At 38.7% G+C, this 17,039-nt stretch overlaps 1 protein-coding gene across 1 annotated transcript in view; it reads left to right on the top strand.

Moving 5' to 3' along the window:
* Positions 1–17,039, top strand: part of SLC9A3 (solute carrier family 9 member A3) — a gene marked incomplete in the record, with an annotated part of 668,605 nt that overhangs the window by 538,400 nt on the left and 113,166 nt on the right. The window contains 1 exon segment of the mRNA XM_073630751.1: positions 9,998–10,068. Coding sequence (XP_073486852.1) covers positions 9,998–10,068 — 71 coding nt within the window.

Below are 17,039 nucleotides of genomic sequence, written 5' to 3'. Positions count from 1 at the left end.
TACCATTCTGAGAAAAATCTAAAAAAATCAAATCATAAATATTGTGCTGAAATCACATAGAATAGAATAATAGTGATACATCCACTGCAATATGAGAATAATGAATTCAAATAATAAACTAAAAACATTGAATGTAAATATACACAATCAAGTGCAAAGTGCATAAATGATACAACAAATATACCATAGTGCGTTATAAAACTGCAGAAAGTGCCCAGTGCCACACAATAAACGTGATATACAATCCTGAAACAATGCTGCAAAGTGATCCGTGATTCCAATAACTAAATCACATAAGTGCAAATAGAAATGTCCATAGATCCAAATCCAGCATGCTTCTAATGATCTTTGTGCTATGAAACCGTGCTCTGGTGCCATCCAGTGACCCCCCCCCCCCAGGTGTTCTGCTCACCTCAGAGTGTGTGACTCAGCTGTTAAACTAAGTCTAAACACGCTTATCGAGCCCTCCCACGGCTCAGCGATGATTACCAGATGCACAATGCCAATAGCAGCTCCAGAGAATATAAGAGAGAAAAGAACTTGATGGTGTAATAACGTTTAAAATATTTTATTTTATATAAAAATCCACTCCCCACACTGGGGTACTCACAAATTTGAGGTGCATGAGTGCACCAATCTATCCAAGACTTCGAAACAGTAAGTGGTAGTGAGGGTAAAGTATGCGTCACTTCGCAACAAACACTATGCTCTGTGCTCCGTCCTGGCCCCTCCCCTATGTGTGTTCGACACAGGGTCACGTGTCTTCATCAGGGGGTTATGATTGGACGGAGGCTCTACAGCTTAAATATACCCATTGCGGCCATTATACCATGGACCGCGGACATTCTAGTGCTAGGCTCCATATGACAAAGAGCACTGAATAGATAGGAAACATGCAGAGGACTACTAGTAACAAATAAACCATTTACACAGTGAAATGACTTAAAATAACCAAAACGGGAGGAAATGATACAAAATAACCGAAAAATGTTAATCTACCCAGGACGGAGAACAATGTTCAGCATACCTTACCCTAATATTAATACAATAAGTATACAAAATTTTAATACAATAACAATCAGTAAAATATAATAATATAAAAATGGTTATATAGATTAATAAATATATAACAAAACTGTCCCAATGAAACAGCAAAATGCATAATACATAACAGGACATATAATGCATATGAATCCACTATACACCAAACCAAGCGAGTACATTAGTTTGCTTTGAACGGTAATGTGACATGTAAACTGATAAAAGAATATTTTATATATATATATATATATATATATATATATATATATATATATATATATATATATATTAGACAAACCTATAAACATAACACAATTAAAATAGCCCACTTTAAATAGCGGTATATATAATCCAAATAGATCACCACCCAGTCAAAGACCAATAATGAGCCATATATGGTGAGTACCTGTAGTATCACCCCCAATAAAAAAATATATATAAAAGGAATATTTAAAATTAAAAAATTAAAATAAAATATATATAATAAAATATATCTACCCTTAAGGTTCACCATCTATACGTTCCCTTTTATTGAAGAATACTGATTATGACCCTAAGCATATAAGTCAATGAGCTATAACCTAACCGCAAATAATATTAAATACGTGCCACGACTCTGGTAAAATGAAAAAGCATGGAAACCAAATATAGATTCAAATAGAATCTTTAAAACATGGAGGGATGTATGTATATATACATGACCCATATATGTATATAACTACATCGGGGGAGATGAGGGAAAAAGAATCCCCCAATACAATTTAAGGAGTTAGTAATTACTCAGAAAACATCTAAGGTCAAACAAGGGTTCAAACCACCAGGTGCCGATGAACCAGGTTGATGTATCCACCAGGATTCACGCTTGCTGATATCTCTAATGTAATTAGAGCCCCTCCAATGGCGTTTAGGCACCTCTATACCCCAAAATTGCATCCCAGCTGTGCTCTGATTGTGTACGTCCCTAAAATGTATAGACAAATAGTGTTTGTCGAACCCTTTAAGAATATTTCTGACATGCTCCTCCATCCGGTCTTTTAAGGCCCTAATAGTGCGACCAACATAGATAAAATCACAGGGACACTTGACCACATATACAACCCCTACAGTGTCACATGAGATAAAATCCCTAATAGTGTATACCTGGTTAGTGTGAGGGTTACAAAATTCTCTTATTTCCTAATATTTGATGGGACTTTTATGCAACTATAACATCTTCCACAACCATGGAAACCTTTTAAGTCCCAAAATATTTTGGGTTTTGGAGGAGGTGGTTCCACAACATTGTGCATCAATATATCATGCAGATTAGGTGCTCTCTTATAAAAAAATCCTGGGTTTTTCAGATAGATGGCCCCTAAGATGAATGTCTTGCTTCAGGACATTCCAATATTTCTTTATAATCCTTTCCACTTCTCGACTCTGTAGATTATAATCAAGCACTATGCACGTACCCATATTCTCATTTGTTCTTCTAATTTCTGCTCTTTCCATTAACAAATCTTCCCTATTTAAATTCCTGACTTTAGTCCTTTCTCTCTCAAGAAACTCATCATGGTATCCCTTGTCCCTAAACATCCTACTTAGCATATCAACTTGGGCCTCAAAATCTCCATCCTGGGTGCAGTTTTTTCGCAGTCTCATAAATTGACCTCGAGGGATATTATCCAACCATGGTGTGAAATGGCAACTTGTTATGGGGATATATGAGTTGCGATCAGTTGTCTTAAAAAAAGACTTTCAATACCCCTTGCAGTATTCCGTATTTCCAAAATCTAAAAAATGTATGCTGTCCCTACTGATGTTACAAGTTAGGGAGATGTTCTGGTCATTATTGTTCATAGACTAATAATCCCATCAAGGATTCCATACTGCCCTTCCAGATGATCAATAAATCGTCTATAAACCTTTTATATAGCATGATGTCTGCATGTTCCTCACCAACCTTCTGCCTCCCACTTGGCCATATAGAGATTCGCCACACTACTTTCACCAACCAAATGTAACCAGTGAAAGAGAAAAATTATGCGGCGCTAAAGTGTGCAAATAAATACCAAATGCATAAAATACATATATACTATTCTGAAAAAATCAAATCATAAATATTGTGCTGAAAACACATAGAATAGAATAATAGTGATACATCCGCTGCAATATGAGAATAATGAATCAAAATAATAAGCTAAATACATCAAATGTAAATATACACAATAAAGTGCAAAGTGCATATATGATACAACAAATATACCATAGTGCGTTATAAAAATGCAGAAAGTGCCCAGTGCCGCACAATAAACATGATATACAATCCTGAAACGATGCTGCAAAGTGATCCGTATCCGTAGTCCTCCGCATGTTTCCTATCTATTCAGTGCTCTTTGTCATATGGAGCCTAGCACTAGAATGCCCGCGGTATAATGGCTGCGATGGGTATATTTAAGCTGTAGAGCCTCCGTCCAATCATATCCCCTGATGAAGACACGTGACCCTGTGACAAACACGCGTGGGGGAGGGGTCAGGATGGAGCACGGAGCATAGTGTTTGTTGTGATGCGATGCATACTTTTCCCTCACTGCCACTTACTGTTCGAGGTCTTGGATAGATTGGTGCACTCACGCACCTCAAATTTGTGAGTACCCCAGTGTGGGGAGTAGATTTTTATTTAAAATAAAATATTTTAAACGTTATTACACCATCAAGTTCTTTTCTCTCTTATATTCTCTGGAGCTGCTATTGGGACTGTGCATCTGGTAATCATCGCTGAGCCGTGGGATGGCTCCATAAGCGTGTTTAGACTTAGTTTAACAGCTGAGTCACACGCTCTTAGGTGAGCAGAACACCTGGGGGGGGGTCACTGGATGGCACCGGAGCATGGTTTCATAGCACAAAGATCATTAGAAGCATGCTGGATTTGCATCTATGGACATTTATAATTGCACTTATGTGATTTAATTATTGGAATCACGGATTACTTTGCAGCATCGTTTCAGGATTGCATATCACGTTTATTGTGTGGCACTGGGCACTTTCTGCATGTTTATAACGCACTATGGTATATTTGTTGTATCATATATGCACTTTATTGTGTATACTTACATTTAATGTTTTTAGTTTATTATTTTGATTCACTATTCTCATATTGCAGTGAATGTATCACTATTATTCTATTCTATGTGATTTCAGCACAATATTTATGATTTGATTTTTTAGATTTTTTTAGAATAGTATATATGTATTTTATGCATTTGGTATTTATTTACACACTTTAGCGCAGCGTAATTTTCCTTTTTCACTTTGGTGCACGGTATATGAGACGTGATCTACGCAGGAAGCTAAGTGGTTAAAATTCTCCAGGCATTAGATCATTGTGGCCCGCAGGGTTTCTTTCTAATTTTGTCTATATTGATTTGATATACTTGTTAGTAGCCTTATGGATCCATTTGCCTTTTTTGATAATAGGAAATTAAACCATGAGGATCTATTCTCAGACTCTAGTACTAAGGAAAATGATATCACACACTTGTTTAGGAAATTGGGACAATATATGGATAAAAAAAGCAATATCTGGTGGGATCAATCCACCATGGAAAAGTACTTAAAGGATAATATGGTGCCCAGGAAATTGAGATGAGATTTACCCATTAATGACGGTTTATTGGGGGAAGAGGATATTGATGAGTGGTAGGCCTTTTTTGATGGGAAGGGTAGAGAGGTTATGGATTTTTTGATTAAGAGGAAACAGCGGAAATTAAAATTATTGGAGGTCCAGATTAAGGAAATTAGAGATAAAATTAACCCATTTAAGGACACACCCGAGTATGCCAAACTTATGGGGGAACTCCAGAAGAGTATGCAGAAGAAGAATTTGGAGAATAGAAATATTAAGGAAAAGAAGTATTTGAGGGATCTTGAAGATTACCAGAAAAAGCAGGTTTTCGCTGGCAATCCACGGTTATGACGAACAGTACTCGGAACCCCCAAGGACACGCTATGTCGGATCCCAGTGTTGGTGCTAAAGCATCGCAACCACAGAAGCAGCATCAGTATCAACAGCAAGAAACTAAACAGTCACATAGGGGACACCCTCCATACCATCAGGAAGGAAGACCATTGAGTTGGCCACAATGGCAACCACCCAGGAGACCATATTACAACCATCAGGAAAACTATGGATCGTATGGGAATGATAATCGACCCTCACAATATGGTCCGCCACCAAACCATAATAATTGGGGCTCTGGAGCACCGCACTAACAGGGAAATGGTAACAGAGGCCACCAAGGGGGTAATCTATATGGAAGAAGTTACCAGTATAACAATACCCACCATAGGGGTAGACAGCATTATGACCAGAATTCATATGGTCATCAGCAGAATTAGGGTTACCCATATGGAACACCCCATAGGGGAGGCCTGCGTCAACCATATAGGGGTCCCCTGCAAGCTGAATATCGGCACCAGGAGAAACCTCCACATTTGAGTGAAGATGCCCGAGGGGATGGAGTATACTATTCACCCAAACCCCAAAGAGTTAGGTATGATAGACCACCACAAGACCAATATGGGGTACCCGTTTATAACAGTTACCAACCGCTGCAGGATGATGAGGATCAATATCCTAATGGGTCTTTTTTAGGGAAAGGACGGATGGAATCTCCCCATGGAGTAAGAAACCTAGAAAAAGAGGGAGAAGAAAACAGCAAAAAAAAAAGACGGGAAGACTAGGGGAGGGTATATACAATTTAAGTGGCATGGAGCTCTCAAGGGAAGAGATATTGACCCTAGACAAGGGTATTAAATTTGCACCTAAGAAGGGGCTCAATAAATTTGAAACGTATATTGGAGTGCAAAAATTCATCAGAAAATTGAACATTAAAAAATATTATGCCCTTAATCCTGTTGAAAGAACAACTATGGAGATTAAGACCATTGGTTTGAAAAATAACTCTGTGTTCAACCCCCATATAGCCAACAATAAATATGTGGACCTCTTCAAAAGGTTGGTTACCACTGAACTAGACCAACTACCCACCAAGAAGGTATATGAGCATAGGGACCTTAGAAAAGGTATTGAGTTGTTGGGTAATAGAACTGATATAGTGATCCGTCCGGCGGATAAAGGGGGGCGGTTGTGGTATTATCGTTAGAACAATACAAAGAGGAAATGAACAGAATATTGAATGATAGGGACACATAAAAATAGCTAAGCACAAACCCCTCAAAGGTCTTTAGGAATGAATTGGAATCAATTATACAATATGGTGCAGATCATAAACTTCTTAGTAGGCATGAAGCCAAATACTTGGTTCCAGCGGCTAGTAAGATTCCGGTGATATACTATTTGCCGAAGATTCATAAAAACAGCAGCAATCCCCCCGGAAGACCGATAGTGAGTGGGATTGAATCTCTAACATTCAGATTGGGCGAATACATAGATCTCCATTTACAACCCTTAGTGAAAAGTACGCAAGCTTTTCTCAAAGATACTAAACACACTTTGCAATAATTGAAGGAATGTATAACAGATAACAATATCATTATGGCTACGGGTGATGTAGCCTCGCTTTACACTAATATTGATCATGATGGGACCTTGGATGCTGTTAGGTGGGCTCTAGACAGTGGCGACTGTTCGATGGAGGAGAATTTACGTGATTTTATTCTTAAATGTTTGGAGTTTTGCTTACAGCACAACTTTTTCTGGTATTACAATAGATTTTATTTACAAACAAAAGGCATCGCTATGGGCGCTAAGTTTGCCCCAAGTGTGGCGAATCTCTATATGGCCAAGCGGGAGGCAGAAGGGGTTCTTGGTGAGGAACATGTGGACATCATGCTATATAAAAGGTTTATAGACGATTTATTGATCATCTGGAAGGGCAGTATGGAATCCTTGATGGGATTATTAGAGTCTATGAACAATAATGACCAGAACATCTCCCTAACTTGGAACATCAGTAGGGACAGCATACATTTTTTTAGATTGGGAAATATGGAATACTGCAAGGGGTATTGAAACCAAGGCTTTTTATAAGACAACTGATCGCAACTCATATATCCCCATCACAAGTTGCCATTTTAGACCATGGTTGGATAATATCCCTCGAGGGCAATTTATGAGAATGCGAAAAAAACTGTACCCAGGATGGAGATTTTGAGGCCCAAGCTGATATGTTAATCAGGATGTTTAGGGACAAGGGATACCATGATGAGTTTCTTGAGAGAGAAAGGACTAAAGTCAGGAATTTAAATAGGGAAGAGTTGTTAATGGAAAGAGCTGAAATTAGCAGAACAAATGAGGATATGGGTACGTGCATAGTGCTTGATTATAATCTACAGAGTCGAGAAGTGGAAAGGATTATAAAGAAATATTGGAATGTGCTGAAGCACAGGGGCCATCTATCTGAAAAACCCAGGATTTTTTATAAGAGAGCACCTAATCTGCATGATATATTGGTGCACAATATTGTGGAACCACCTCCTCCAAAGCCCAAAATGTTTTGGGACTTAAAAGGTTTCCATGGTTGTGGAAGATGTTATAGTTGCATAAGAGTCCCATCAAATATTAGGAAGATAAGAGAATTTTGTAACCCTCACACTAACCAGGTATACACTATTAGGGATTTTATCTCGTGTGACACTGTAGGGGTTGTATATGTGGTCAAGTGTCCCTGTGATTTTATCTATGTTGGTTGCACTATGAGGGCCTTAAAAGACCGGATGGAGAAGCATGTCAGAAATATTCGTAAAGGGTTCGACAAACACAATTTGTCTATACATTTTAGGGATGTACACAATCAGAGATCAGCTGGGATGCAATTTTGGGGTATAGAAGCGCCTAAACGCCATTGGGGGGGCTCTAATCACGTTAGAGATATCAGCAAGCGTGAATCCTGGTGGATACATCAACTTGGTTCATTGGCACCTGGTGGTTTGAACAAGGAGTTCGACCCTAGATGTTTTCTGAGTAATTACTAACTCCCTAAATTGTATTGGGGGTTTCTTTTTCCCTCATCTCCCGCTGATATAGTTATATACATATATGGGTCATGTATATATACATACATCTCTCCATGTTTAAAAGATTCTATTTGCATCTATATTTGGTTTCCATGCATTTTCATTTTACCAGAGTCGTGGGACGTATTTAATATTATTTGCGGTTAGGTTATAGCTCATTGACTTATATGCTTAGGGTCGTAATCAGTATTCTTCAATAAAAGTGAACGTATAGATGGTGAACCTTAAGGGTAGATATATTTTATTATATATATTTTATTTTAATTATTTAATTTTAATATTCCTTTTATATATATTTTGTATTGGGGGTGATACTACAGGTACTCACCATATATGGCTCATTATTGGTCTTTGACTGGGTGGTGATCTATTTGGATTATATGTACCGCTATTTTAATTGTGTTATGTTTATAGGTTTGTCTATTATATATATATTCTTTTATTATTTTACATGTCACATTACTCGCTTACTTACTGTACTCGCTTGGTATGGTGTATAGTGGATTCACATGCATTATATGTCCTGTTATGTATTATGCACTTTGCTGTTTCCTTGGGAAAGTTTTATTATATATTTATTAATCTATGTAACCATTTTATATTACTATATTTTATTGATTGTTATTGCATTAAAATTTTGTATACCTATTGTATTAATATTAGGGTAAGGTATGCTGAACATTGTTCTCCGTCCTGGGTAGATTAACATTTTTCAGTTATTTTGCATCATTTCCTCCCATTTGTGGTTATTTTAAAAGCCATTTCACTATGTAAATGGTTTATTTGTCACTAGTAGTCCTCTGCATGTTTCCTATCTATTCAGTACTCTTTGTCATATGGAGCCTAGCACTAGAATGTCCGCGGTCCATGGTATAATGGCCTCGAAGGGTATATTTAAGCTGTAGAGCGTCCGTCCAGTCATATTCCCCTGATGAAGACACGTGACCCTGTGTCGAACACGCGTAGTGGAGGGGCCAGGACAGAGCACAGAGCATAGTGTTTGTTGTGATGTGACGCATACTTTACCCTCACTGCCACTTACTGTTCAAGGTCTTGGAGAGATTGGTGTACTCACGCACCTCAAATTTGTGAGTACCCCAGTGTGGGAAGTGGATTTTTATCTGAAATAAAATATTTTAAACGTTATTACACCATCAAGTTCTTTTCTCTGGAGCTGCTATTGGGACTGTGCATCTGGTAATCATCGCTGAGCCGTGGGATGGCTCCATAAGCGTGTTTAGACTTAGTTTAACAGCTGAGTCACACGCTCTGAGGTGAGCAGAACACCTGGGGCAGTCACTGGATGGCACCGGAGCACGGTTTCATAGCAGAAAGATCATTAGAAGCATGCAGGATTTGCATCTATGGACATTTCTAATTGCACTTATGTGATTTAATTATTGGAATCATGGATCACTTTGCAGCATCGTTTCAGGATTGTATATCACGTTTATTGTGTGGCACTGGGCACTTTCTGCATTTTTAGAAACGCACTATGGCATATTTGTTGTATCATATATGCACTTTGCATTTTATTGTGTATATTTACATTTGATGTTTTTAGTTTATTATCTTGATTCATTATTCTCATATTGCAGTGGATGTATCACTATTATTCTATTCCATGTGATTTCAGCACAATATTTATGATTTGATTTTTTAGATTTTTTTAGAATAGTATATATGTATTTTATGTATTTGGTATTTATTTACACACTTTAGCACAGCATAATTTTTCTTTTTCACTTTGGTGCACGGTTTATGAGACATGATCTACGCAGGCAGATAAGTGTTTCAAATTCTCCAGGCATTAGATCATTGTGGCTCGCAGGGTTTCTTTCTAAATGTAACCAGTGATTTATAAATATATGTACATGAACGGTGTTAAAAAGAAGATATAGTACATTTTGTAAATGCATATTTGTCTGTATTTCTAAAGGCATTTGATCACATTTGCTCTGCAATTGAAGATGTCTCTGGACAAATCGGGCACAACTACATGAGGGAAAAGTAAGTAAAAAGATATGATTAAAGTGTATGAAAACCTAAAAACAGACATGTATCATTGCAGTTTATCAATTATTTGATGTAGTGGCTGCATTGATTTATTTATTTTTTTTTTTTCCCCCCACTTGTTTTCAGCTGGTGATCTTCCCAGTAACATACTTTCTATCCTAATACAGTATGCTTACTCACTATACTATATCTATAGAAGAGCAGCATTGTCACCCTAAGACAGAATGTGTAAGGACTATAGAACAACACCTTATTTATATAATGGGGGCAGGTGGTGTTTATAGTTCACAGTAGGTGACTGGACAGGGTTGATAAGACTTTGTGAAATAAAATCAGAGCAAAAGAATGTCACCAGCACTTCAAGGATCTCCAGATCGAGTCCAAGGCTTTAATCAGTGATCACAGATTTACAGCAGATTGTAATCTGCTCAGTGGCGGCCCACGCATTGTAGGGGCATGGGCGCCAAGAACCCCCCCGACACCTCTGCCGCCCTCCCTATTCATGTGCCCGGCCCCTTTCAGGACACCGGATACATGAATTACTATGGCGGGGATAGGCGGGGGGTGTATTTTGAAGCACGTGATTAGAGCCAGAGGCTCTAATAGGCTTCAAAATAGGGTTGGCTTGGGGCGCAGAGCACTGTATCTCGATCCCACCCTGTTGTGTGGCATAGCGAATGAATTTTCGTTATTTTTACACTAACGTTCCTCCCTGCCAATCAGCAGGCAGGTCAGTGAGACCTGTCTCCTGATTGGCCAAAGCATTAGGCGATCCTATTGGATGCCTAATGCCATGTACATACGGTCGGATTTTCCGACAGAAAATGTTTGATGGGAGCTCTTTGTCGAAGATGCCAACCGTGTGTAGGCTCCATCGGAAATTTTCCATCGGAATTTCCGACACACAAAATTTGAGCTCTGGATCTCAAATTTTCCGACAACAAAATCCGTTCACGTAAATTCCGATCGTGTGTACACAATTCTGACGCACAAAGCTCCACGCATGCTCAGAATCAAGTATGAGACGGAAGCGCTCGGTCTGGTAAAACTAGCGTTCGTAATGGAGATAGCACATTCGTCACGCTGGAATTTTTTTAATCTTTTAATGCAGCACATTCTCTTCTTCTTTAGAATGCTAGAGTAATGAATTTGTTTTGCTGCTGATATTCACACAGAGTTCTGAAAAAATGATTTCTTTATTATTTCTCATGATCTCCTGAATAGTTTATTTTTTGGTTTTCATCAGATCTTCATAATAATGTATTTAATTTTTGTTTATAGTGTTTTTTTTTTTTAATCAAGATCTCCTTGTTTTTTTTCTAGTGCTCTCCATAATATTGTTTTTAGTTTTGTGTGTCAAGTTACCACAACACCATTATTATCTTGTATTTTTTTAACCTCAAGGAGGTTGTTTGGTGTTGGTGTCCCTTGTTAATTTGATATTGTCTTTTTGAAATGTACCTGCCTACTCACAAACTGTCCTTTTTGAAGTAAAACACATAGGCAAGTATTTGTGAATACAAAATAGCCATTTATTATGGGTCATAATAAAATAAAGAGGAAGGCAACGTTGCAGAAACTTGTGAAATTGGAGAAGCTTTTGTACCCCAGGGCACACATCAACTATTTTACAGCCAAAATTGATAGCATGAGGGGTCCATATAATAGTGAGCACAATCCGGTCCCGAACTACAAGAGATCAGGAACAGCAGCAGATGACATATATGTCCCCAGGTTGTGGTCATTGTAATAATTTGAGTTATTACTGTAATAACCATAATATCAATAATTCATATTCAGAAAGATCCAAGAAAATCCGTTCAGTTCTTGTGTAAATACTAAAAAATTGATTTAATAATAAAAATAGCAAAATATTACAAAAACAATGTCAAAATGTAGAATATAAAAATAGCATCATATTCTTAAGATGAAGATTAAATCAGATATGTGTGTGTAGATGTAGATGTGTGTGTAACAGTTCTCATGCTGTATGTGTGTCTCATGTCTGCTGGTGTCTATCTCAGCACTCTGTTACAAGCTTTCTACTCCCAATATCCAGCACTCACCTTTTTCCTATCAAGGCTGGCTTAATGGTTCCGCTGAGCTATATTGTTCTACAGAAACTACAAGCTTTCAATTAGCAATTTCCCTCCCACCTTTTTAAAAAGGTGGGGGTTGCTAAGTCTAACATTCCTGAGGAGTCATGTGAGAAACATTTAACTTGTACAATATAACATCTCCTTTCAACATTTAAATCAAATACATTATATATACAGTGGAGATGGAAAGTATTCAGACCCCTTTTTAATTTTTCACTCTTTGCTATATTGCAGCCATTTGCTAAAATCATTTAAGTTCATTTTTTTCCTCATTGATGTACACACAACACCCCATATTGACAGAAAAACACAGAATTGTTGACATTTTTACAGATTTATTAAAAAAGAAAAAACTGAAATAATCACATGGTCCTAAGTATTCAGACCCTTTGCTCAGTATTTAGTAGAAGCACCTTTTTGATCTAATACAGCCATGAGTCTTTTTGGGAAAGATGCAACAAGTTTTTCACACCTGGATTTGGGGATGCCATTCCTCCTTGCAGATCCTCTCCAGTTCTGTCAGGTTGGATGGTAAACGTTGGTGGACAGCCATTTTTAGGTCTCTCCAGAGGTGCTCAATTGGGTTTAAGTCAGGGCTCTGGCTGGGCCATTCAAGAACAGTCACGGAGTTGTTGTGAAGCCACTCCATTATTTTAGCTGTGTGCTTAGGGTCATTGTCTTGTTGGAAGGTAAACCTTCAGCCCAGTTTGAGGTCCTGAGCACTCTGGAGAAGGTTTTCATCCAGGATATCCCTGTACTTGGCCGCATTCATCTTTCCCTTGATTGCAACCAGTCATCCTGTCCCTGCAGCTGAAAAACACCCCCACAGCATGATGCTGCCACCACCATGCTTCATTGTTGGGACTGTATTGGACAGGTGATGAGCGGTGCCTGGTTTTCTCCACACATACCGCTTAAAATTAAGGCCAAAAAGTTCTATCTTGGTCTCATCAGATCAAAGAATCTTATTTCTCACCATCTTGGAGTCCTTCAGGTGTTTTTTAGCAAACTCCATGCAGGCTTTCATGAGGAGAGGCTTCCGTCGGGCCACTCTGCCATAATGCCCCGACTGGTGGAGGGCTGCAGTGATGGTTGACTTTCTACAACTTTCTCCTATCTCCCGACTGCATCTCTGGAGCTCAGCCACAGTGGTCTTTGGGTTCTTCTTTACCTCTTTCACCAAGGCTCTTCTCCCCCGATAGCTCGGTTTGGCCGGATGGCCAGCTCTAGGAAGGGTTCTGGTCATCCCAAACGTCTTCCATTTAAGGATTATGGAGGCCAGTGTGCTCTTAGGAACCTTAAGTGCAGCAGAAATTTTTTTGTAACCTTGTCAAGATCTGTGCCCTGCCACAATTCTGTCTCTGAGCTCTACAGGCAGTTCCTTTGACCTCATGATTCTCATTTGCTCTGACATGCACTGTGAGCTATAAGGTCTTATATAGACAGGTGTGTGGCTTTCCTAATCAAGTCCAATCAGTATAATCAAACACAGCTGGACTCAAATGAAGGTGTAGAACCATCTCAAGGATGATCAGAAGAAATGGACAGCATCTGAGTTAAATATATGAGTGTCACAGCAAAGGGTGTCAATACTTAGGACCGTGTGAGATTTCAGTTTTTCTTTAATAAATCTGCAAACATGTCAACAATTCTGTGTTTTTCTGTCAATATGGGGTGCTGTGTGTACATTAATGAGGAAAAAAATGAACTTAAATGATTTTAGCAAATGGCTGCAATATAACAAAGAGTGAAAAATTTAAGGGGGTCTGAATAGTTTCCGTCCCCACTGTATATATATATATATATATATATATATATATATATATATATACACACACACACACACACACACACACACACACACACACACACACACACATATATATATATAGAAATACTGTAGTCCAAAGAAAGAACTTATATACTTAGCGAACATACTGAAACTTTGTGCCTTTGAAAAAGGATGTAACCTTATCTCCTCCATTTACAATAGGGGGAAGGTGAGACTAATTACTACCATATGTTAGAGATCTATAGAAAAGCTTTTGTACCTTCAAACAAAATGTTTGCTTTCACAAGTATACAAAGATCTTATACAAAACTTCACTTTCTCTATACATAGAAGAGAAATAATATATTATATATATATATATATATATATATATATATATATATATATATATATATATATATATATATATATAAAATACACACAATTCAATTATTATTTAAGATCTCAGTCATTCATACATTTTGATATTCTAACAATTCCCTCTCAAAATGATTGATTAATAATCTAGCTACTGTGTGCTTCACCTATAGCAGCCCTCTTTCCCTTAAGGCAAGCAGGCCTAATGGTATTTGGTTGACCCCAGGACTTATACACAATGCTATAGTGCCTGTCCACCACACCAGGGCAGACGCAAACAGAGCAAACAACAGACTACTTGCAGTTTAGCAGACAGATAGCGTGGTTCTATGACAGTCCAGGTAAAAGGCAGGCTGAGTTCATGGAATAGTCCAATATCCGATCCAGGTCATACACAGGGAAATCCGACAGCAAAGCAGGGCAGACAAATGGGAGGCTTGATCGGGAACAATGCAGGTAACTCTGTCTCTATCACAAACCAAGGGATAGAGTGTTCGGTTTGCGTATAACAGGTGGCTGACCATCAATCACCTTGCGGGTGAACACAGACAGGGAGAATGCAACAGCCAACACCTGGATGCTGAAATGAGGAGCAGGAGCACTAAGTGACCCTGACAGGTGGTTTGTAAAAGATGAGTTTATCAGGCATAATAGTAGGGTTCAGATGAAGTTAGTTTTCACCTTCATATATCTTGTGCTAAATAACCAATTATAGGGATTATGACCTGGGACTTAAATATCTATAACTCTCCATAAACACGGGGTATCTGGGGAGAACCAGGGTTTGAATTGTGCTAGGATGCAAGCATTGTAACACAACCAGTGCCTCCTACTGACCTATGTTTTATCAGATGACTATGTGAGCATCTAGCTTTCTTGCCCTGCCATACAAACCGCAGAAGCAGCGACTAGTGAATAAAAAAAATGTGTGCAGTACGGGAATTGGCAATGACCTAAACAAATACAGAAGTTGAGGCAATTTAAACATTTTAAAGATTGGTAACCTACCAGACCATGTAAGAGATAGTTTTGAGAAATTATCAAGATCCTTGGGGAGATTCTAAAGAGACACTATAGTTAGCTTCAGATATGGAGGACACGTTTTTCGTCAGTTTGATATCTAAGTACGATATGGAGTTTTCAGTCCAAATATAGGGGTATTTTCCTAAGAGTAAAGGACATTAACTTTATAGTGGGATGCATTACTAAAAGAAGCCAAAGTGTTTTGTACCGAAGCCAGGGAGGAAGTGGGTTTAGATAACAGTAATGTCTGCTTGCGACCTGACCTTCTCAGCCAAAGGTTCCATGAGATGATTAAAGATAAAGGGAGATAGGGGACACCCCTGTCTGGTTCCATTTGTAATGACAAATGATTTAGAAAGCATAGCTGAGCTGAACAGTACACCTTTGCCGATGGGTGAGGATATAAAGCCATTATAGCAGAAAAGATATGGCCCTGGAAGCCAAATTTTTGTAGAGTAAGGGCTAAGTATGTCCAGTGAACCCTATCAAATGATCAATGGTCAATAATATTGATCAGGTGGCATGTTGCTCCTGATGTTTGGGTAAATTCAATTTGGGAGTAAGTCAATTAGCCTATTTGCTACAATTCTGGCATAAAGCTTTAAGTCATGATTTAGCAAAATGGGGTGAAAGTTTTGAGGGGAGCAAGGCTCCTTCCCTGGCTTAGGTAGTGTTATAATCAGTGCCTGTAGCATTTCTTCCGGGAAGGAGGCAGAGGTGGCAGCAGCAACAAAAAGCAGTGTTAGGTGGCCTATAAGTATATGCTTGAATTGTTTGTAGTATTCCATTATGAAGCCATCAGGTGGGGAGGACTTGTTGTTAGGCAAGGTGTTAATGGCTTTAATGATCTCAGTTGGAGTAAAAGGAGAGTTGGGGGTATCTAGCTGTGTTTAGTTTGGCTGGGAAAGTGAACCTCATCTAAGAAAGCTTGGGTAGTAGCCACGGAGGACTGCTCTAGCAAGGTATCATCCATAAGGTTGAAGTCTGTAGAGAGGCAATAAGAGATGACCCTAAAGGGTTGTCAGGGTCATTAAGGTTGCTGCAATCACTGGATACTTTACCTTTGTTACTTCTGTAGTGCACTGGGAAAGTGACAAAGCATTAGATATTCACTGTCTGTATTCTAGGCTTTTGACTGGTAAGCTCAAAAGGAAGAAAAGGAAAAAAACAAATCCAAGGAAAACAAACAAAAGGGCTAAAAACGTCCAAAATACACTTCTTGAATGTGGACACTAGATGTGCCTAGAAAGTAAGGAAAGGGGTAAAGAGTCCCAAAGAAAAGACTGGAGGACCATTGTGCACTGGTTGGGAAAATTTCACAATAGAAGAAACCAAAATGCCTGATTTAACATGATCTGCACCTGTGGGTGCATTGGGGTAGCTGTTGGTTATCACTGGAGCTTTGATTTGCTGGAGCTGCAACATGCGTAACTTCAATGATACCCCATGAATGGAGAAGCCAGGGGCCTTCCTGCAGAGAAAATACAACATGCTTGGTTCCGTTGTACATGATCAATAGCCTGGTGGGGTTAGACCACTGGTACTGGATATTGTGGTTCCTCAGGGATTTCGTAATGGAGTTGAGTCGCTTTCGTCGCTGCAGGGTATGCTGCGATAAGTCAGCAAACAGTTGCACGAGTATGGGTCTAGAAGCATTCCCAAGGCTCTCACCTTTTGCACAAGTTGCTCCTTAA

The sequence above is a fragment of the Aquarana catesbeiana genome, linkage group LG05 (assembly GCF_042186555.1).
Source record: "Aquarana catesbeiana isolate 2022-GZ linkage group LG05, ASM4218655v1, whole genome shotgun sequence".
Lineage (NCBI taxonomy): Eukaryota > Metazoa > Chordata > Amphibia > Anura > Ranidae > Aquarana > Aquarana catesbeiana.
This window is presented reverse-complemented; position numbering and strand designations above follow the sequence as displayed.